This window comes from Mytilus trossulus, chromosome 4 (assembly GCF_036588685.1).
Source record: "Mytilus trossulus isolate FHL-02 chromosome 4, PNRI_Mtr1.1.1.hap1, whole genome shotgun sequence".
Taxonomy (NCBI): domain Eukaryota; kingdom Metazoa; phylum Mollusca; class Bivalvia; order Mytilida; family Mytilidae; genus Mytilus; species Mytilus trossulus.
This window is the reverse complement of record NC_086376.1, coordinates 83,299,504-83,324,553: the sequence shown is the minus strand read 5'-3', so window position 1 is coordinate 83,324,553 and position 25,050 is coordinate 83,299,504. Positions and strand designations below refer to the sequence as shown.

Below are 25,050 nucleotides of genomic sequence, written 5' to 3'. Positions count from 1 at the left end.
TAATATGGTAGTGCTATAAAGTTTAAGCAAGGATATTACTATACAAATCCTTGGTTTAAGACTTATGAGTGGGATAGGAGTGGTCCTGATCCCGAAATCCCGGGCTTACAAACACGAAATCCCGAGGTCCCGAATTTAAATAAAGTAAATCCCGACGTCCCGAAATCCGAGAAAAAAAAAGGATCAATCCCGAAATCCCGAGCAAGTTAAAAACACCCGATCACAGAGTCCCGATAAAGGTCCTATCCCCCTCACTGATCTCATGATCTAAATCTCAGTTCCCCACCCTTAATATTCCATTTTCCGATTGCAATCCTCCGCATTTAAAAATTGGATGATAAAGAATGGACTCACAAACATACATCGGAAAACAGATAAGTAGATCTACAAAAAGAAACCCACAATATGAATATTTTTCTGTTGATTAATTTCGCATATTTTCGTCGGTAAATTTTGAATTTATACATTTTTTTAATTATTTTTTCATTTCTTTTAATTTGTATTGTTTGTATTGTTTTTATTTTGTGTTGGTTTGTAAAATCTTAACACCCCTTTTCTGGCTCCATCCATTTGATATCTGCCACTCCTTTTGTGAGAGCAGACGGCATCCTTACATTTTGTTGAAAATGCGTTCATTATTTAAACAATAATTTTTTAAATTACTATAAGCCAAATTATCTCAGATTGAAACTTCCTTACCAATATTTTCTGGTGCTTTCAGAAACAAATCAGCAAAAACTCTACGGACAAAAGTACTGTCAACTTTGAACTTTCACCTGCATACGGTAAAATCTCTGACGTCATTGAAATATGTGTGGAGTAACCGCTCCGTTTGCGACGATACATTCATAATCAAAATCATGTTATGAAAACAAGGACCAACACAGTTAGAGACAAATCATTGAAAGTGTTTATAAAACTGTGTAATTTTATTGTTTTAGATGTGGATGAAACAACATTTTTAATTCAACTATTGTGATTTTTTATTAGAAGTACGTGACGTATGTCAGCTGTTGACTTTTGAAGGATATGGGTGAAACAAAGCCCAAAATTGTGATCATCGGTGGAGGGATCTCTGGGATAGCCTTAGGAGATTATCTCGCTAACAATGGATTTAAAGATTACGTTATACTTGAAGCATCAAATAGAACAGGCGGTAGAATATACACCGTCAATCTTGGTAAGTTATCCCAGTGTACAAATGTATGCCATGGTTTCATTTCGTGATAGTTCTCGTTTGGATACATTGCCACCTTAGCAAAAAGAAAGTAACCCAGTATCATAGTAAAAATACAATATAATAATTTAAAAGTGTATTCAATTGTCATTATTATTAGCGATTGGTCATGTCTTTGTATTTTATGAAATTACATTGCCTGAACTCGATGACACATTTTTAGATTTTTGTGAATGATTGTGTGAAGGTCAAAATAGGACATATGTACAGAACGTCTGGCAACAAACCAATCAAATTTCTATATATAAATAGAACCAGTTTTACTACAGGGAAATACTGCTTCACAAGGAAATCATTTGTTATCAAGAAAATGTTTGGGGGACACATGTATTTTTTAATTTCAAAATGTGAATGTGGACCTCTTTCTCAACTTTATAATTTTTTCAAACTATGTCAAAATTATATTCATTCTCTGTATGATTTGGGTATTATTTGAAGAAATAGAGGTTGAACCATTGGGCCTTTTTGTGGATCAATAATTAGCATAATTAACAAAACTACATACATGTACACCCTTTGCTTTGCAATGTATGATAATATAATGCTTAATGGGCCTAATTGCATGGAATTGGATTTCTTCTCTTCAGGTTCTGACGTGTACAAAACTCTTGTTTCATCAGGCGCGGATCCAGAGGGGGGTTCCAGGGGTGGGAACCCCCCATTTTTTGGACGATCACTGCATTTGAATGGGGACATGTAATTGGAACCCCCAATTTGTCCTTGGTTAGGAACCCCCCTTTTTAAAATGGCTGGTATGACGGATGGGTTAACTAAAAGTCTGGACAGGCAGTAAAACAAAGTCTGGTTTGTTTGATCGTATAATCTCAACTCAATATAGTAACATGATACATGTACATAAAAAAAGCACAACGTTAACAGAAGATATGATGACGTTAACAATGTGAATGGAAACGGCGTTAAAAGTAGTTTGACGCTTAAGTTAAACGGTCTCTAAATCATCGCCAGCTGGATCCGCCCCTGTTCATTTTACAAAATTTAATAAATATATTACTAGTTAAGTATAATTAAAAAAGAAGATGTGGTAAGATTGCTAATAAGGCAACTCTCACTAAGAGAAATTAACAACTGTAAGTCACTGTATGGCCTTCAACAATGAGCAAAGCCCATACCGCATAGTCAGCTATAGAAGGCCCCGAAACGCAATGTAAAACAATTCAAATGAGAAAACTAACGGCATTAATTGTACAAAAAATAAACGAAAAACAAATATGTAACACTTATTTTTTAAGCCAGGTCTACTGAGTATTGCATTTGTAAATGGTAACCTATGTCTTTTCGTTGTTTTTGAACCTATTGAACCAGAAACAAACTAGTACAAGCTATGCATTGTACCATACACATGTCAGTAGTATACCACAAGACATCATGATGAGATGTCACTACTTTGCACAATGCAGTATCTATTAGTACAATAGAAAATTGTACCTATCATTAAAAAATGTGACCAACTCAATGTTACATGTATAATCAAGGAAATGCATGTGGTATGATTGCCAATTGTCTATCTGACAGAGTCCAAATGAAATGGAAAAGTTATAGGTCAACATATAGCCTTGTGTCATGTTACAAAAATTAGTAAACCCATACTTTTATACATGTATATATATGTAGTTGACTGTCATGTCTGTAAAAGGCCCCAACATGACAAAAAAGTCTGCTAGAATAATAAGATATAATATAAGTTATAGTTAGTGCATAAAGTTGCATGAAAAAAATAAATATAACACGCTTTATAAATGTAGCTTACTATCATAACTATAAGTCCAGTCAGACTAAGATTTAACCTCAAACTAATTGCAACAGACAATGTATTAGTTCTAATCTATAGAATTAAACCCTAAATATACACAGAAAAAAGTCCCATCAAGTCTAACTTGAGGCAAACTCAAAATCAGCCTTTTTAATTTCCTATGGAAATTAACATTGGAAGGGAAGATAACTCTTGCAAAAATAAGTCTTTTTTGGTCAGTTTTTGGTTGTTTTTCTTGAAATTTATGTAAAGTATGATACTTTGATCAGATGGGGTTATAAGTTTGTATTTGACTTAATTATATAATCTTCTGCTCATGAAATGTCCAAAACCAAAATGTTATGGGTAGTTTTATTTTTTCCATTTACTTTTCATTAAAGAAATTGCAAATTTAAAGCTTTGTAACCATTTTGAAAAAATAGTGTGAAAATTTGGTATTGTTTATATCTGTATATTATATTGTTTCAGCAACTTACTTATCTAAAGGAACTTTAAACCACAAAAAAAGAATACATGCATTTTTTTTTTTATTAAATTTGAGATTCTTTACCATGACATGTTGAAAAAATAAATAAATGGTCGTCTGAACTACAGAATCTAGATTATAGCTTGATAAAATATATGAAAACACCTTTAGAGTTGTTTGTTATACTCTAAAAACACAACTAAGAAATCAAGAATCACTACATTCTGATGAATAGAAGAGGTAAAGTAATAATTTTGTATCAATTTTTATTGATATTTCTTTTTTTGCCTTTTTTGCAAGAGTTATCTCCCTTTCCAATGCAAATCTCTTTAGGAATTTTGAAATGGTGATTTTTTTTAATCTTCCTCAAGTTAGATTTTATGGGACTTTTTTCCTGTGTATATTTGGGGTATAATGCTAAAGATTAAAACTTAAAAAATTTCTGTTGCAATTTCTTTCGGGTTAGGGCCAAATTTATGCTAGATTGACTGGATTTATGTGGTATGCACACGATAAACTTGTATTATATACAAAATCCTCTTTGGTAACTTAAACTGCATGTCACTGCTTTAGGTACATTGTAGTATAGACTACATGTATTTGTCCCTGTCGTCATGTTCATAAACATGCATGTTTTTTTGCACACAAGTTTTTGAAAGTGACCATTATCGTTAATCTCGTTTTATTTACAGATTATATTATTGTACATACATGTAGTATCCATTAAGTCTCCCTTTATTAAACTAGCTGTTACTTAGCTTATACATTAAAGTAAAAACCTCCCATCTGGTTGAATGATTATTATGACTATTTTCACACACTTTCTAAAAATGGCACATTAAAAACTGAACTTATAAAGTTTTAAAACTTAAATACAAATCCTGTATGTGTACATGTATATATATTAAAGCCAAGAAACCTGGACCCACTACCAGTTGAAATGATTTTGAAGAAATTAAAAATGTAAATATTTAAAAAAAATGATATTTTTCAGATGCCGAAGGCCATAAAGCAGAAATGGGGGCCAATTGGATACATGGCATAGAAAGAAACCCAATTTTTAAAATTGCTGATGACAATAATTTGCTAGAATTGAGACATGGCAATAAAGGTCTTCGTAATAAAACTTCCTTTAAAATGGAAAACGGAGAGGAAGTAACTGAAAAAATAGTCAATCAAGTTAATTTGAACTATGGGCAACTAATTATGCAAGCAGAGGATTTTTATCAAAGTGGTATACCCACAATGGAAGAAAATGATAGTGTTGGGGCATTTCTGGAACGTGAATATGAAGACACTTTGGAACGATATACAAATAGTGACCGTCATATTAGAGAATTGTTATTTGATCAGCGAAAAAGGCTAGAGTGTTGTATATCTGGCTGTGATTCATTGTCAGAGGTTTCTTTGAGTGAGTTTGGAAGTTATGAAGAACTACCAGGTGTTCATTATACAATCCCACCCGGTTTTACTGCAGTTTTAGAAATCCTAAAAAGTAGTATCCCAAAGGAAAATATTTTACTCAATCATCCAGTCAAATGTATACGATGGAATAGACAATTTCCAGATCCAGAAAAAAATGTTTATGAATGTTGTGTTGAATGTGAAAACGGTGAAAAATTCTATGCAAATCACGTAATATGTACTGTTTCACTAGGTGTTTTAAAAGCTGCATGTGATAGGATGTTTAACCCACCATTGCCTAAAATGAAATTAGATGCAATAGATGCAGTTGGATTTGGCATTGTAGACAAAGTTATTGTTCAGTTTGATGAACCAGTGACAGAGCCCGAATTGTTCCGTGTAGAACTTGTGTGGGACAATGATCTGATTGAAATGAATGATCTGCGACACACGTGGTATCGTAAAATATACTCCTTTGAAGTGGTACATGACAATGTTTTAGTTGGTGAGTATGATAGTTTAAGTGGCATTGGTGCTACATTTGTATCTTGACTGTCTTTTCTTTACTCAGATCTTATCAACAATTGAGTAATGAATTTTTTTAGGTTTACAGGGTTCTCACCATGAAAGTGTATAGTACCAGGGGTGTGGAAATATTTGTTGGGAGCACTTGTCTCAGGCCATTATATTAGACAACGTAAAATTAGGAGGCCAAGGTCAATTTGTTTTGGTCAGTTGTATTTACCTTTAATGCTCATGCACATGCATGTACATGTATCTGAGAAAATGAAGTGTGTTGAACGATTTTTCTTTGTAGAGAGATTTATGTGTAAATATTTCTTTTTCAGATAATATTTATTAAGTACTATTATTATCATGATTATTATTTATTTGTTACCATGGTACATTTGTTATAGAACAAAATCAATAGTTACCAGGTGCTACAAACGTATTAGTACATGAAACTTAATATATATATATAGGTATACAAAAAATACTTGTGATTTTACCAACCTAACTCAAGAATTCTGGAGCCCTGAAGGGACCTATAGTCTATAATTACATAGCAATCAAGAGATAAGTCGGAGATCATTGGAATATAACAATTTACAATATCATAATTAAGTATAAATTTTGATTACAACCAATCCAACTGGCCCTATTTTTTGTGGATTTTTGACACACATTTATTAAAAGTTTTTAACCAACCGTTTTGTCAGAAAAAATACACTGGTTATATATATATATATAGCAGTTTGACCAACACCAATTTTGATCATTGATAAGCTTAATATTCCTTTTACAACACAATATAATTAAAACTTATAGATGACTTTATAGACTTATCTCCCTGTAGTGTTAGGTACCACCTTAACTTTAAAAATATAAATTATGTGTCAGATCTGATTTTGAAAAGAAAAGTTTGTTTCCGAAGTAAGGAATACGATAAGAAAATTATATGTTCAACTTTTTTCCGTGTAAATGTCAATGTCCATGTACGGCACTGCAACTTAATGTATGTGTTTTTCTGTTACATGTAACTTTTGCAATTGTACATCATTAGGTGTAGCACTGTTCTTTTTTTTTTTTACTTTTTTTTTTTTTTTTAAACTAGTGCTGTTCTTCATCCTTGTATTGAATGATTTATTACAGTCCAGGTTCAACTGGTACTATATTCATTTCATTCATTGTATACATTTTTGTACATCCATCAATGATTTAGATTACAAAGGACAAGCCCATCTCCACCAGGTTTCTGACAATTTCAAAGCTGGCTTTCAAATTATATAAAAGAGAAAAAAAAAAGGAAAGGTTGATTGCAGAAAATGTGTGAAGCAATGACTCAACAGATTATGTTGATCCTCTCAGAGAGCATGCAGTGAAAACGATTAAAACTTTTAAGGTGAAGGGATGGTTAGAAATGTAAATGTAAAGCAATACATGTGGAAAGAAAACATATTTGTCTCTGAGGACAGTAACCTGTGATTTGTCCTTGTTTGACACGAAAGCTGTGCAGTGTAGCATTGATAAAACTTATATATATACATGTATATACTCTCACTCAGTGAATTAATGTACCTTCAAGTTCAATGTGAATGTAACTCTGACAGTAGCTGAAGTCTTAAATCTTAGCTTATCCATATTTTGTGAAATTGATATTGTTGAAGTATTATAAATTAATTGTTTGAGAATGGTAAATTTTCATTTGACTTTACAATTGTGTGTGTGTGCATAGATGATTACATGTATAAATGACAATTTTAAGGGCATCCCCAGTCTGTAGAATTACAAAAGGTAAAGAGTTCATTGGCCGGTCAGTTTTCAGTCAATGGGTTAATTCATGTCTTCTGTATCGATTATAATGAAGATTCAGTGTAGCATTTGCCTTCTTTCAATTGCAGCGGTCAATAAACTTTCTGCACAATCCTAACCTTGGGTGATATAAACGTGATGTTGATCATTTTGTGAAGAGAGTTGTTTTCTGTCTTGCCCAAATGCAGTTAATGATTTTTTTCTAACCCCAATGTGCGAAAATTACTTTTCCACTAGAATTTGTTAATTAACTTCATCATGAGACATTGAAGAGAGTTTTGAAAGCTTTGCTTGTGGCTATAAGCATGGTCACATACATTTAAATACAAATATGATAAATCTAATATACTGTACCGGTGTATATGTTGTCATGGTTGTAAGTAAATTTAAATTCTTTTTCCAAATAAATCTTTTGACATTTCTGATATATATGTTTGATTTTGATTTGAAATTTCACAATTAAATGGCAGAATGTTTACAACTTTTGTTGTGTCAAAAGAACTATGTATGCATTTTTCATGTCACGGTCATGATGTCATACATGTACCTTGAACACAAAATTTATTCATTTGACATCTGACATCCTTGCATCAAATTCATGACAAAGTTACCGAATTAAAGCAGATCTAGATATACGACAAACTGGGATAACAGTTGTGCTGTATCTCTTGTCTGTCATAAAAATCTATACATATATACACATGATACATGTATACATGTGCATCTACAAGTTCAGTTTTAAAGGCAAAAAGGTGTGCATTGGTACCTTTTTTGTCAACATTACACAACTACATGTTCATTAGTAGCATATATGTATTCAGCACAGATTATTTTTTTCATTTTTTTTTTAAATCGCATCAATTTTTTATGACCCTGCTGCTGTGAAGATTCCCTGCATATCATGCATACATGTATGTCTCATAATTTGTTTCTGTTCTCTAAGTAACTTTAGATTGCTTCAACCAGATGTTATGACACCTGCACACAATGTCAATGCTTATATTACCACAAAACACAGTTAGAGTTGGATTGGGATTGTCAGAGTTATAAAATGTAGATTTACCAATCTTTAGTTGTGTCCCTTTATATGATTATATGCAAGTTTGGACATCATCACATGACTTGTTTTCCATTGATTTTTAAGTAATTTCCAAAATAGAATACCCAATCTTCAGTTTACAACTAAAAGAATGTGTTGAATTACAATTCTCCTGACCACAAACCTGATTTCATGGATCTGTGATCAAGGTTATGATTTTGGGTCTAGTACATGTACAATGTATTAGCAATAGGTCAACTATATTTGTGTATGGAATGATTGTAAGGTGCATGTGTACATGTCCACCTAGCAGGTCTCATTTAACTTTAAGTTGACCTCATTTTCATGTACATACAGTGCTCAATGTTAAGTTTATTGCAGTAAAACTGTATTTCTAGAATATTATTATACTATAAACAATAGTTCTATATAAACTTCTATAGCTTGGATAGGGTACTGTGGATTCATTTATTTTTCGTGAATTGAGGAAAACTTGCATTTTCGTGGATATTTGATTTCGTGGTTTTACAACCTCTGCAAACAAAGCATATTATAAATTTATATTTTTGTTGAACATTTAAATTCGTGGTTCACCTGTACCCACGAAACCCACGAAAATTGGTATCCAACGAATAATAAGGAATCCACAGTATTATATTATAATTATAAGTATGGAATGATTGCAAGGGGTAGATGTCTGTCTTGAACTTGACCTCATTTTCATGGTTCATTCAATGGATTATATATGTATGTTAGGTTTTTTAATGTGATTCTGTTTCTTAGGTACTACATTTGTATTAGCAATAGGGTCACCATAATCATATATACAGTACAGACTAAACAGTTAAATTAGGATAATTGCAGGGCTACACATTTCTGCATTTGCAGGCTTGTGACTACAAAATTATAAGATTTGCCTATAAATGGAATTGTACTTTGGTGACAAATTTCATACAGTGTCAGTCTTATATTGACACCCACAACTGGCACAAGACCAAATTATATATAGACATTGGCCTGACTTATATTTCAAATAGCGAACTTATGTCAGTCAGGTGATGGGAGACAGATTTGAAAGTACACATGCACTTTATTTGTATTTAATAGATGTATTCATCTTCTTTTAATGAAATACAAAGTACATATTTAATGGTTTTAAACTAAGTTTTACATTCAGCAGTTGCTCACCAGTACATGCATATTTCTGTTTGATCTTCTGTATGTACATTTTGTAAATTATCAACTTCCTCAGACATCAGGGTAAACTGTAAATATAAATTACAGACCTGTACATTTCAAATACACTTATATACATATATTTATGCTATAAAATAAATCTTGTGATTTTTGAATTTTGTGCAAGATATGCATGTTTATGTATAACTACAATCATGACAATGTATAAATAAAAGGAGATATTGAGCAAGGTGATATTTTCCAAACATATTTAATTCTGTTAAGAATTACTGATATGATAAATATTCCCAACTAAAACATTGAGGACATTGATAATGCTTCCAAGCTTAGGTTTGAGTTTGTGGTCATTTATATATTTTCTTGCAGCAAGCTTAATCTCCTCTTAATTATTAAATCATTGGTAGTGGTATTATACATGTATACAGTAACAAAACATGTACATATGGATACTAGGATCATTAAAGATTTGAATGCAAGGTTATTTAAGGTAGCATGTACATTTAAAAACACTCTTGTTGTATGAGTGATTCATGTGTAACAGAGTGATGGCTGGGGATTCAAGGTTATAGCACTGTTGTATGACCCTGTCTTTAAGACTAGGGCATACATCAGTCTAATACTTTAGCAATATATGCATAATGCAGAGTAATATTACAGAGTTAATCACCTACAATCATTCAAAATATAAATCTGAATTAACTTTTGTGTATAAAATAGTATAAAACATATTTATGCAGGTACAAAATGTAGTATTAAAAATAACCTGCCACTCATTTAACAAAAAATCTTATGAAGAAAAAAACTTGTAATATATATAAAAGAAGATGTGGTATTATTGCCAATGAGACAACTGTCCACAAGAGACCAAAATGACACAGCCATTAACAACTACAGGTCACCGTATGGCCTTCAACAATGAGCAAAACCCATACCGCATAGTCAGCTATAAAAGGCCCAGATAAGATAATGTAAAACAATTCAAACAAGAAAACTAACAGCCTTATTTATATAAAAAAAAATGAACGAAAAACAAATATGTAACACATAAACAAACGACAACCACTCACACTGGATTTTAATTGTATGTTTTTTGTGCAAAGAGCCCCTGTTCAAAGGGGAAACTTTTGAGAACATCTCCAACATATTACAAAAACAAGTATGTATAAACATGATAAAGAAGAATATATAGATGTGCAAGGAGTCTCAATAAATGTGATTTCTGATATTTACACATGTTTCAGTAACTGGTATAATTTTTTAGGATGGTTAAGTGGTAAAGAAGCACTGTATATGGAGTCATTGACGGAAGAGCAGATAGGACAAGACATTGTGGAGGCTCTGAAAAAATTCCTTAGTAAAAAAGACATTCCACAGCCAAGAAAAGTCATCAGGTAACAATATGTTTCAAACAATATTCATGTTAACTTGCACTTTACATACATTAACATGATCCCATATTACTGTGACCCCTGTTTTTTTTTTAATCATGCATATTATATGTGTATTCAAATTATTGATTAAAGCACTGATTGACATGTCATTTGATTGACATGACAAATACTCCCTCAACCAGAGATTGTATTGTCTATATGTGGATGGTCATAAGGTTTGATTTCTTTAATTTATATGGGGGAAGTTGGTGTGCGGTTCCAATGGTTGTTTATCAATTTTGAATGGGGACACATGGTTATGCTGGGTTGAGAGGCCCCTTTTGAAAATGGTTGTATCCACCCCTAGAATAATTGTAAATTGATAGTGAGACATCTTTCTACCAGATACCAATTTCAAATGACAGAAGTTTACAACAATAGGTCACCATATATGTCCTCCATAATGAACAAAACCAATACAGCATAGTCATCTCTAAAAGGGTTTAAAATTTGTATATTTGGTATGAATTTTAAATTCTACAATCCCTCCCTTTACCTGTCACTAGGGTTGTACGTGACTTGGAACATATACTTTTAATCACGGTTAAAAGGTCAGATAATACAGTGTGTTGGGTTTTTCTACCTGTCTTTTTTTTATCACTCTTTTCCCACACCCCCTTCAATGAATTTTTATAACATTGAATAACCTGTAACAAGTATTAAACCTGTAGACAGGTAAAAATACTCAGACTTTTGATGTTGTAATGAGATATTCAACAGTTACAAAAGGTATTTCCTGTACAAGCCTTAAAAATCAGCTGATCATCAGAAGACAAGCTTGAATGAGATCCACATCTCTCAAAATATTCGCATATTTTACTCAGGTCTTAGTATTGATCGTTGTAAAGATTTTTTTTTCATTTTCAATTGCAAAAAAAAGATTAGATGACACAAGATTAAACAAGTGAATCACTAGGAATTGATGATTATTGGGTAATAGATTTGTGATTCATGTATATTTTAATCAGATCAGGTTTTAGAATTTGTATGATTCATCCTTTCTTCAAGTGTTGATGAGAGAATGTTTATACCCAAAAGCATTATGTACCTCTTTACAAGAATACATGGTTGTGTTTAAATGTTTTCCAGATATATAGTCAAAGTTTAACCCTTTCCTCCATAATGACGCCTTTTGACGCCACCCCCTTTACTCCATAATGACGCCTTTTGACGCCTGTGTAGTACCTCAGTTGAAACACTTCGACTACAAAGTGTCTGCAGTTGACTTAATAAAGTTTGTATCCAATATGAAAAGGAATATCATAGGAATATCTGACTTAAATTTATTTGATGAAATAGTTGTTTTTCACAATGCTTTAGTACTTCAAATCATAAGTTCAGCATTTTATCAAAAAAATCCTATGCGAATCAAGTATGCAAAAAAAAAAATTCAATGGAGGAAAGGGTTAATTAAAATATAAACTGTGGACTTGTTTGCCTTAGTGAATGATAAATAGATGTAAATACCTTTACAAAGAAGTATTATGGTATAAATAAGATATTAAGTATATTTGATAGAGTGCATATATATGAAACCACACATTATTAAAATTCTAACGGTTTGTCAAAGTCATCGTAATGCACTTGTTTCACTTAATGACTTAAAGCACTCGGTTTAAAACAATTTACATCTTACTTCTATAGGGAAGATTTAAAAACAAAACAACAATAAACAATAAACAAACAAAGCCAGAAAAGTAAGACTTAAAAGGAGTAAGTTCGGTAAGGGCCATATTTGGCCCCAATTATAAAGTTCATAGTTACAAGACAATAAATGTTTTAAGTTGCCTCAAATACATGTTAGAAAGTTAAACAGAACTGTTTTTGTCAAAGTTTAATTCTAACACGTTGATTTTTACATCCCAAAAAGGTGAAAATAAGGGATTTTGGTGAAATTTGACAAAATCAGCTAGATTTCAACCAAATAAAGGACAAGGAAACATAGAGCGCAGAGGTCGACAAGCTTAAGATTTAAATAAGACATGTGAAATGTCTTCACAAACATTATTTTGAAAGATCTTTGTTGTCGACGTATGCGCTCTATGTTTCCTGTCCAATAATCTATGGAAATTTACCCATTTTCATTGATTTTTTGGTGAAAAATCAATATGAGTGCAACTTGTGAGGTCATAATGAAACGCAGAAACGTTAAATTTTCAACAAAATGGTTTATATCCTGGGTAGTCAATGTATTAGCTGTAATTTATCGTGATATTGGTCGATAAATCTGAATTTGAAATTTACGCTAAAAAAGGGGGCCATTTTAGGACCTTATCGAACATACTCCTTTGTCATTTAAAGATTAAGGTTAATGTTTGTCAATTGGACAAAAGTCTCAAAATCTATATGGTTCCATAATTGATAATGAATAATATTTTGATATTTTTGTCAAAACGAAATTTACCGAAATACAGAAAAGAAATAAAAGTCAAGATTCATATTCTTTTTCATTTCTATTTGTATGTATATTTGAACTTTTTTTTTTTTTTTTTATAATAGATGAAATAATTCCAAACAGAAGATAGCTATATATATATATATATTTAGATCTAACTTTATACACTACAGCAGTTTTGTTTTATCTTAATGATTGAAAACATAATTCATTATAAGCATCATTTGGCTTTAAAGATCAATAATCCATCATTTTAAATGCATTATAAGCTGTCAAATTTATTACCACCAAATTGACTTAAACTGTAAGCTTGAATAGTTAAGATAAATTATAATGTATTAAAGCAGAAAAAGACTTATAAGCCAGGACAAACAGTGCAATACCCTTATGGGTGGTGAAGGTCGTTAAACACACATGTAGTAATGGTACATGTATTCCCAAACCTGTTAGACCTTACCATACATTAATTTGTCTGTTCTAAGTCAGAAAACTCTATGATGGTTATCAATGTTAATATCTAAATGTGTGAACCTGGAGCAATTCATATGGACTCACATTATAAGTCTGGACCTAAAGCATTTAAAATCTGCCCTATCTGGACTAATGTTATATGTCTGGACCTAAAGCATTTAAAATCTGCCCTATCTGGACTAATGTTATTGTCTATTGTTGAATATTGTATAATGACCTTTTGAATTAGCTGTCTTATCGCATGGTCATTTAGGCATACTTTACATACATCTCAGTTCATTCATATTATAAGATATTTCATACATTGAACCTCTCTGGGAGCATATTTCTATGTATAAAGGCAATCTAGATAAAAGACAGAAGACTTGTAATGTTTTGTAGTTCGTGACAACTAATGTTACATTTAAGTGGCTTCTAATGTCCCCATCTTAAGAACTGGGGAAGGCCTTCTAGACATTTGCCAATTGCAGCTTGGAGAACATATAAATTTGTATATTCTGGATAGTATGTACTGGTTAAAATGTTTTTTTTTATTGAGTATGATTCTCAAGGCATACATGACAAATAATAAACCACATTGAATAGAAGGTTTGGTATGTACTGAAGTAAATGTATATTTTTACTATGAGATCTTCAAGGTTACATACTGTAGTTGCAGCTTACATATTTTTGTGGTAATTTAACAATACGTTAAGTGACTATTAGCAACACAGTCTATTAGCAGCACAGTAAAAGTCTGAGCTTAAGCTGAGTTGTATATATATTTAGTATTTAGTATTTACATATATCAGAGCTGTAGCCTACAATGAGCTGGAATAATCAATATGGTGTTCAGTGATAAAGGATTAGAGGTACATTTTGGAATCTTTTGGAATTAACTTTAAAAAAAAAATTGAAGTTGAAATCTGATGTCTAGTTTTGAATTTTCCATTGCTGTACAAGTTTATATGTAATGCAAGTGTTTGACCATAAGGGCAGTTTTAAAAGTGCTATGAATTTTAAGAAAAAAAGGTGTATTTTGATTATGGTTGTACAATGTTCAATGCATTTTGCATACAGTGCCTTGATGTTTGACTTTGAATTGTTAAGACATTTAATATATCTCATTTTATTGTCTAGCAAACAATCATCATTTTAAAAGAATGTGTTATTTAATTTTACATTTTTGAAGACCTTGAAATTATTTAAATAGAATGTAACATGTTTATTTGCCTATTAGATATATAACATCTAGACAGATTTCCTGGCGGCAATAGCTGGAAAATATTTATTCATGACAGTGACCTATACCTTCAGGCTCACAACACTTTTTATAAGCTATCAAAAAGTTTCATGTTAAGAATTTCCCTGAAGTTTTTTGTGACCAACTACCGTAAAAAAATAAAACTTTTTAAATGTCATCAGTTTCATAATATAGTCTGGTGAATTTGTTTTATTTGCTAAAAATAGCGTAAATATGATAAATTTATGAGACATTTAGCTTTAAGTTATTTGCCAGTAGTGTTAAGAGTTGTTGATAATGTACTAGCATCAGATTTAAGCTTTCATTTGACAATATTTAGTTGTTTTAAAAGAACTACAATGAGTTGGTTCACTGTAAAATTAGTTCAATGTCATGAAATGGATATGCAGATAAAATGCATACATGTGACTGCATGGATATATGTTTTGGTGAATTAAAAAAACAGGGTTGCAAACAAAGTGGTTCATTTCTTTAGATTATAAATCAACGTATAAATCAACAAACAACAGAGTTTGTTGATTCGACTTGCATATTATGGTATATCCTTTAACAATGAACACTCCAATTTAAGTTCAATTTACCATTTCTTTTCTGTACTCTTATTGATTTGATATAGTCACATATATATATATATTGGTCATTGCCAAATGTCCTATGACATCTAATATGACTGCTTTAAATTTCGTTTACAACCTTCTGTTAGGGCTTTTAGTTGCTGTTCATTTATAATCTAATGTATGTAAATGGCCATGGGATATATAGTAGTAATTATGCCATAGCACAAAAACTGTCATTTAAATGGAATACATATCTGATAATTTCTAATTAGTTGCAGGTTTTTTACAGCTATCAGAGTTTAAACCAATTAATCAGTCTGAATTTAGAAAATCTTGAATCAACATGATATCTGGAGAAGAAATTTATAATATTTGCCAATATAATCGATTCTGTATTTACATGTACTGCTTCAGGGAATGTAGGTATATTGTGCATAAATATTAGTGGTAAAGCTTATCTTTGTTTACTTTAGAAGTAGTGAAAATTACCTGTCCTATTCAAACTAACTGAATCTGCCAAGTATTTCACATTTGATGGTAGGAGATGCTGGAATTGTAGTTTGGGGATCAAATGTTAAGACACAGTGCAAGGTTATTTGTTTATTGGGTACTACTGTAATCACTAGCCAGTCAACATTGAGGTTTTGCGTTCAAACCCAGCCCCTGTGTGTTCACTCCACTTCAAGTTTCCCAATCGAAGGTCAGTTGTTTTCTCTGGGTACTCCGTCTTCATCCACCAATCAAAACTGGCCTCCACATAGGCCAAAGTGGCGATAAATCGCTAACAATCAATCCATCATCAGTTAATTGTTTATTTGCAGTTTTCACTATATTTCATATAAAACTGAAAACAAATTTTTATATAATAATATCTAAAAGACAAAATCTATCAGGATCAGTATAACAGGCAAGACATTTCAATGTCTGCAGAATTATTGCTCATTTTGTCACTCAGTTGCCTTTTCTGGATGCAAATTTAAGTCTTGCTGCCCTTTTCTGTAAATCATTTAGCACCCATCTCTAAACAATACACTAGGTGGTGAGTTTGAACCATCTCCAATCTTAATTTACTAGGTTGGTCAGTTTACCTGTAGAAGGTGGTGAGTTTGAACCATCTCCAATCTTAATTTACTAGGTTGGTCAGTTTACCTGTAGAAGGTGGTGAGTTTGAACCATCTCCAATCTTAATTTACTAGGTTGGTCAGTTTACCTGTAGAAGGTGGTGAGTTTGAACCATCTCCAATCTTAATTTACTAGGTTGGTCAGTTTACCTGTAGAAGGTGGTGAGTTTGAACCATCTCCAATCTTAATTTACTAGGTTGGTCAGTTTACCTGTAGAAGGTGGTGAGTTTGAACCATCTCCAATCTTAATTTACTAGGTTGGTCAGTTTACCTGTAGAAGGTGGTGAGTTTGAACCATCTCCAATCTTAATTTACTAGGTTGGTCAGTTTACCTGTAGAAGGTGGTGAGTTTGAACCATCTCCAATCTTAATTTACTAGGTTGGTCAGTTTACCTGTAGAAGGTGGTGAGTTTGAACCATCTCCAATCTTAATTTACTAGGTTGGTCAGTTTACCTGTAGAAGGTGGTGAGTTTGAACCATCTCCAATCTTAATTTACTAGGTTGGTCAGTTTACCTGTAGAAGGTGGTGAGTTTGAACCATCTCCAATCTTAATTTACTAGGTTGGTCAGTTTACCTGTAGAAGGTGGTGAGTTTGAACCATCTCCAATCTTAATTTACTAGGTTGGTCAGTTTACCTGTAGAAGGTGGTGAGTTTGAACCATCTCCAATCTTAATTTACTAGGTTGGTCAGTTTACCTGTAGAAGGTGGTGAGTTTGAACCATCTCCAATCTTAATTTACTAGGTTGGTCAGTTTACCTGTAGAAGGTGGTGAGTTTGAACCATCTCCAATCTTAATTTACTAGGTTGGTCAGTTTACCTGTAGAAGGTGGTGAGTTTGAACCATCTCCAATCTTAATTTACTAGGTTGGTCAGTTTACCTGTAGAAGGTGGTGAGTTTGAACCATCTCCAATCTTAATTTACTAGGTTGGTCAGTTTACCTGTAGAAGGTGGTGAGTTTGAACCATCTCCAATCTTAATTTACTAGGTTGGTCAGTTTACCTGTAGAAGGTGGTGAGTTTGAACCATCTCCAATCTTAATTTACTAGGTTGGTCAGTTTACCTGTAGAAGGTGGTGAGTTTGAACCATCTCCAATCTTAATTTACTAGGTTGGTCAGTTTACCTGTAGAAGGTGGTGAGTTTGAACCATCTCCAATCTTAATTTACTAGGTTGGTCAGTTTACCTGTAGAAGGTGGTGAGTTTGAACCATCTCCAATCTTAATTTACTAGGTTGGTCAGTTTACCTGTAGAAGGTGGTGAGTTTGAACCATCTCCAATCTTAATTTACTAGGTTGGTCAGTTTACCTGTAGAAGGTGGTGAGTTTGAACCATCTCCAATCTTAATTTACTAGGTTGGTCAGTTTACCTGTAGAAGGTGGTGAGTTTGAACCATCTCCAATCTTAATTTACTAGGTTGGTCAGTTTACCTGTAGAAGGTGGTGAGTTTGAACCATCTCCAATCTTAATTTACTAGGTTGGTCAGTTTACCTGTAGAAGGTGGTGAGTTTGAACCATCTCCAATCTTAATTTACTAGGTTGGTCAGTTTACCTGTAGAAGGTGGTGAGTTTGAACCATCTCCAATCTTAATTTACTAGGTTGGTCAGTTTACCTGTAGAAGGTTGGTGGTTTTCTTCTGGCACTTGACAGACTACCTCCACCAATAAAAACTGGCTGCCACAAAAGAGTCAAATAGTGGTGCTTTAGAGTGGCATTATAAACACAAAAATTACAACTATATATTATAGTAATCATTATTAAATCAGAGAATATTAATTTTCATTATACAATAATTTTCATGAATCAATATTTAGAAATTTCTTAATTTTAAAGAGATATAAATAGCTAGAACCAGTTCTGTTAGCTGGAAATAACCAGTTCTGCAGTCTTTGTCTAGTACATATAACCATGCATTCATGGTGTAACATACATACATTTGATTTTAACTTTATTTCCATTAAAATCAATGGTCAATATGTGATAAAAAGAATAAGTTATCCAAGAATTCAAATATAGAAAAGTATTCAAATTGTGGATAAACAACACTGTTAAAAGCTTGAGCGCTATTAGAATAGTTCAGTCACTTTAACTATCTTAGGTTTTATTATAAGTTTGTGACTGCATATAATATAGTTATGCGAGAAAATTTAATTCAATGGAAAAACAGATAACAAATCTTTGCTTCCTACAACTGTTTATGTGTACTGAACAAGCTGTTGAATATTAGTCCATTCATGTTAATTGACAACTTATTTCCTTTTATCTTAAGGAGAATCAATATGAAAATGATATATATCTGAAGTTGATAATCCTCAGGTTGCAGATGTTTATCCGCTTGTTATATTTATAGAAACTGACCTACATTTCCAAATGGGAGGAGTTCATGTGGCAGATACTGACCATTCCTAAAAAATTTAGGAAAACTCAAGTTTTAAAACTAACTATACGATGCAAGCATTCAGTTTTTTAGTGTAGAACACAATTTAGGGTAATTTTTGTGCTTTTTGATTGCAATTCTTTTTATCACCTTGTGCCCTGAAATACTTGTTTTCACTAAGTTATATGCAGATATGCCAACATTTTTTATTTATGCTGAAGCACTATTTCCATTCCTCTGCAAAGTGGGCATTAATTATAAGTTTTCCTTTTGACCATTTGTTTATACATATTTAGGTTTGATTCATGCCAATTTTATGAAACTTGTACACAAATTCTCGTAGAACCTAAACAAGTAGACAGTTTTAGTTTGGGATGAGAGGCACGTCTTCCAAGAACTCTCAACATTATTTAAAATCAATTTTGCTCTTATGGTCTACTATTAAAGGGAAATATCTACACAAACATTAGAATCTTCTTGCACACATACTTGTTCTGTAGTTGTCAATAAAAAATATATAAATTATAAATACACCCTGTCCCGGTGCCAAATAGTAAGGTTTCCAAGTCTTAAAGTTAGAAGTTCCGTTTATGGAATTATATTGACCTTGGAACAAAGAGTACAAATCCATTAGTCTTAGCAGATGTGATGTATTTGTTCAACATTATGACTTTCACCAGAGGTTATTCAATCCTTGCACAGGGAGAATTAATGTAAATCTAGAATCTCTCTGGACATGAGAGAGATTATCCAGAATGAAAGCTGTTATTAAGATATGAAATATTTACTGGCATCATGGAATACTATATTGATTTTTCCTTGTTCAATGCATTTGATGTAAATGGCTCACAAAGTTGTAATTTTTTTTTATGGTGCACTTTGCAAATACATGTATGGGTAGTAAAATAAAGCTGGATTGAATAATTCATAACACCATCTATTTAAGGAACAGATTTGTTGTCCTAAATAGAATATAAAGGTAGTGGTCAGGGGTGGATCCAGCCATTTTAAAAATGGGGGGTTCCCAACCCAGAGTAAAGGGGGAGTTCCAACTATATGCTCCCATTCAAATGCATTGATCATTTCCAAAAAAGGGGGTCCATAAAACCAGCCACATGTGGACCATCTACTAGGAGTTGTAGCCTTCTTATATTTAGGAGAAGTTCTTCTCTCATGCATAACCAAGAAAAACCAAGTTCTATTTACCTTGACTACTTTAAAAGAAAAACTCCAGTACTGAAAAGAGTCCAATAGACAGCAGCCCAACAACTAAATGAAACCAAATAGAAATCTAGAGAACAACATAATAGGGTCTTTAATTTCAGAAATGGGTACAAGTGCATGCTTTATATGTCAAATCCTTATCACTAGCCTCAAATCACTGACAATATACAAGTCAAATGATATATGCTTCCAAGAATATTACAACATGCATTACTGTTGAATCCGTTATTATAACTAAGTGCAAGAGATTTTCTTCAGAACTGAAATAAGACAACAAATAATTAAGCACTGTTGATTGTATAACTTTGATTTTGAGGAAGAAAAGTTATACTTATTTGTGTAATGTTGACTGGCATGATGAACATACTTGTGAACTAACATTTCTGAATGTTTATATCTTTATTTTAGTCACATGATTTAGTGTTAAATATTTCTGTTGTATGTTTTATAATCCATCAAACAAGTCATATTTTAAATGGTAGATGAAACAAAGACCTCTGTACTTTCTTTGATATGAGTTATATATATACAAAGTATATTTATTTATTTCATCTTTGTTTATACTGAGTTATTTTAGGTCTGAGCCCAAGGATATGACCAATTATTGACCTAAGCCATTATTCACAGTCAGTAAACTTTTAACATATTGGCTAATATTGTTTATGTATAATAATTAATAATTTAGCAATTTTAGATAATGAATATTGGAATATTTGATTTGTTGCTTAATTTAGGCATAGATGATCCATTTATATACATATAATTGATGATATTAAGTATATATAAGGGGGTTAAAAACACCTGAAGTTAGTAAATACTGTCTGGTGTTAAATGTAATGTAACTTTATACCATGTTCAATGTTTGTCATAGGCAATGTGTGAAAAAATAAGATATCAACAGCTGGAATTTTTTTCTCTTTTTCCATATATTCTATTTCCAGTCTTTGTTTTATAAGACTGACAAATTTTACAATGAAGCTCGAGAAGGCTGGTAGTTGTAATCTAATAACCTATAGACCTAAAACTATAAATTATAATTTGCATGCAACCTTTATGGTCAGTCTCAATGGGGTTCTGATTCTGGATCCCGCTTACTGTTTTGTCAGATTCCCATATCCTGCTTACACTATGTACATTAGCAAATTTCTATTTTTTTCCATTTCCTGTGTCCCGCCAGACTACATTTCCCGTTTTCACGACACAATAATCTGACTTAGACCCCGAATGAGACCCACTTTAGGGTATAGAGCCATATTTCGATTGATTTTTTTTGGAAGTATTCAGGTCGTTGTCCCATTGACATAACCCCACATTACCTTGTATTCATATCAATGTCTCTCAGCAGTTAAACTTGCATTGTCAAAACATAAATTTCAAAAGCACACCCTAACTCAAAAAGGCTGTATACAGTATAGGCTTTTTGCTACCTGTTACTTTGAAGTTGATAAAAGATGATCAGGTTTGAACACTTCAGTTTGACTCCCTCAAAATTTCTTACCTAGTGTCTTAAAATGTTTTGCTTAGGTAAGTAAAACTAGAAGACAGATGTTAGAATGTTAAGGTCTGACACCTGTACCCTATTAGGTTAGAAGATATATGTAGTTCATTTCTTTCAACTGACATATTAAGGTCAAGACTTCTGTTTCTCAGGTGTGAGTTAATGAGTTTTAGGTCAATTTATATCTATATATGGTGTAAGAATTTATTTATATAACAGTTTACTAAAGGTGGCTAGAACATGTACAGCATATGTCTCAGTAGATCAACAGTAAAACATGTTACAAGATTTAGTCTGCAAAATTTGTGCCAGTCTAGCAATTGTTCAAATTGTATGAGGGCCTGTACTGTTAATAAGCAACAAACTATAGTTTTGACAATTTTCACTTAGACCAAGTATAATTCATTATTCCTTCATTCCTCTATATAACTTTCATCAATTACCTTTGAATATTGTGACAAACTAAAGTGTTATATTGATAGCTGATGTTATATTGGTGTTGATTCTAAAAAGACTTTCAAGTAATCCCTGTGCAAAAATTGATGCAAATAATATGTTTTGGTCACAATTTTAAAACAAATGAAGGCTAAAACCAATCCATGATATAGTGGGTAGCAAAGTTATCTTCAGGAAATCCTGACTTAAAACTTGTGGTAGAAAGAAAAAAATATTAAGTCCCCAACTTCCTTTATGTTTTTTTGGTCAGACAGTGAATTCTATTGTATATATACATGAAGCTGGCAAATCCCTCTTCTTGACCTTGAAGATAAACAAATATGTTTCAGTCTGTACATAGTTATATTTGCCAATGTCAACAAATATCCACACACATGTTATGAAAAGAAATCTATATATTTGAAATTGATTTCTCTTTTGAAGCTAAACAATAACAGCGATTAGACATATGCCATTCACACATTATGTGAAATATATATATTTATTCAAACACTTGACCTAGCTGATCTAATGATAAAGATTATTCGAAAACAATAGTTCCAATCAATAATATCAAAATTGTATCTGACACAACATATGTGATGTTAAAAGTTAGAAATACTTATTTGAAAGTAAAATTTCGTTTCTATCATTTCATAACATATTGGATTATGAAGTTTTGACCTAGTTATTTGACTTGTTGATGATGTGTTGTGAAATATGAAGATTTAAATGTTTGTCATGAAGTCAACAGTCCCAGTTACTAGACAAACAATTCTGCGTACATGTAATGGGTGGGCTAAGTACATTTCTAAGTATTAAATCAAGTTTATGTTTATTTGTCCTTGCTTAAACTTCCTCATGCTTGTTCTTTTATTCCAAAATTTAAAATCTAAATTAAATTATGACACAAAAATTACATTTAAAGGGAAATATTCATCTGTTGGCAGGATGTTATGTGATTATCGATTTTTACTCCTACACTAGATTAGTAACAGTGAAAATGTAAATTACTATAACAAAGATTGCGCCACATTTTTGTGGCATCTGTCAAGGTGTGGGGTTAATGTTTGCGTCTCTTACGAATTTAAATATTCCTTTGTCTAGTATGTTTAAAGCAAAGCGTTTCATAAATTTATGATTCAATTTTATCATTGTTGCTTGGTTCAAATCAGTCCTTGGAAACACACTTGAGTTCAGTAATTATGAGTAACCAGAATCAGGCATGACTTAATTGAAATGCAACAGGCTGAGAATTACAGGAAAACAAGGAAATTGTGGATTACTTGGAAAAAAATTATACCTGTATTGGAAATTAGATAATTTTGGTTGATTGATTTTTTTTTGGTTGTTTTTAAATATGTAGTATGTTTAAATCAGAGGAAGACATGCTCTTGATGGTCATGTTTTGAACAGGAAGAGACTGACTGAATAAACAGGATAAACCTGTAAACAACGGCCTCCCTTCCCTTTGTCTGCATGATAAAGCTCAAGAGTACATCAATTGTTTATTAGTTTCAAGATAATTATATTGTAATTTTTCCTAGAATTTGAATTTTCATCAAAAATGGTGGTATTGATTATGAGTAAAACTTATTAATCTAATTATATAATATATTGGCATAGTGCAATATGTTGCCAAATGGAATTTGATATTTTTAAATTTGATATACTACTTAAAAGTGACTTGAGCTGGTGCATGTACATATATGTGTAATGAATATTATTAAAATTATAAAACAGTAAAACTCTTCCTTTTCCTCAATCAGTCACAACTAGATATGATTTTTTTAGTGAACCTTTACTTTTGAAAGCATACCATGGACAAATCAAATTTATTTCAAATCATCCTTTTAATACATGTTTAAATGTCTGTCCAGCAGGTTAAACTTCACCTTGACCTCATTTTCATAATTCAGTAAATAAGATTTTGCTTATTTATTCTGTTACTTTCTAATTACTGACCATGAACTTGTTAGAATCAAGATCTCATTTACCTGTGCAAGACATTTCTGTGTGTCCTCTTTTGTTATTAATTTGTTTTTTACAGTTGATTATAATTTTGTGGTTTACTTGTACACATTATGATCTATCTTTAATGACAACTTTTTGCTGCGTATGATAATTGTTAAATTTACTAAACTAGATTTGTTTGCATTTAAGAATTCAGGAAATCTATTGTTTATTCATAAGGCCTAATTATCATGAGTCATTTACATGTATGGTTTATATGAAAATATTGTGGACAGACAACATTTCATCATGTATCCAAAGTGGTATTTTGAAATTCTTCCTTTGATAAGTACATTAAATCTAATTTAAACTTAATTATCATAAAATTGTCATCTTCAGTGACAAACAGAGATATAGTAAACCAGAAATGATGTCCTTGTTACAATTTAATGCACATATTTTATTTATTTACTGCATATGTCACCCATACGAGTCAAGCATAATTATATAAGACAAATACATAGTAGGAGAACTTGTTGAAGACATTTCTGATACTCAATGAAAATGATTGACAAGTTGAGAATTTATCAAGTTGGGTAAATCCAGTTGCAGGAAACTATCTAAAAGTATATTTTTGCAAACATTTTAAAGAAATTATTTTGTATCTTGTTTAAAAAAGCAATTTTTACATGTCTAGAAATCAGAATCCAGTCTAAGACACTGCAGTTTTTTTTAAGAAGAAAGACAACTCTAGCATATTTGTTCATTTATGAAACATAATGTTACAGTCTAATGGTCACTTATCAAATTGCTTCTTAAGTGTTTATATAGTTATTTTATGTCCTATCCTCTGAATGGCTGTGAAGAGAGTGTTATCATTGACCATCTTTTTGTTGCTATGAAATAATACGGCCCCG

General features: G+C 31.8%; 1 protein-coding gene across 1 annotated transcript in view; it reads left to right on the top strand.

Annotated features, from left to right (window-relative positions):
- Positions 1–790: 790 nt before the first annotated feature.
- Positions 791–25,050, top strand: part of LOC134716146 (spermine oxidase-like) — a 38,489-nt gene continuing 14,229 nt past the window's right edge. Inside the window, exons 1-3 of the mRNA XM_063578937.1 lie at positions 791–1,180; positions 4,469–5,383; positions 10,689–10,818. Coding sequence (XP_063435007.1) covers positions 1,030–1,180; positions 4,469–5,383; positions 10,689–10,818 — 1,196 coding nt within the window. The 5' untranslated portion in view covers positions 791–1,029. The remainder of the gene's footprint in view (positions 1,181–4,468; positions 5,384–10,688; positions 10,819–25,050) is intronic.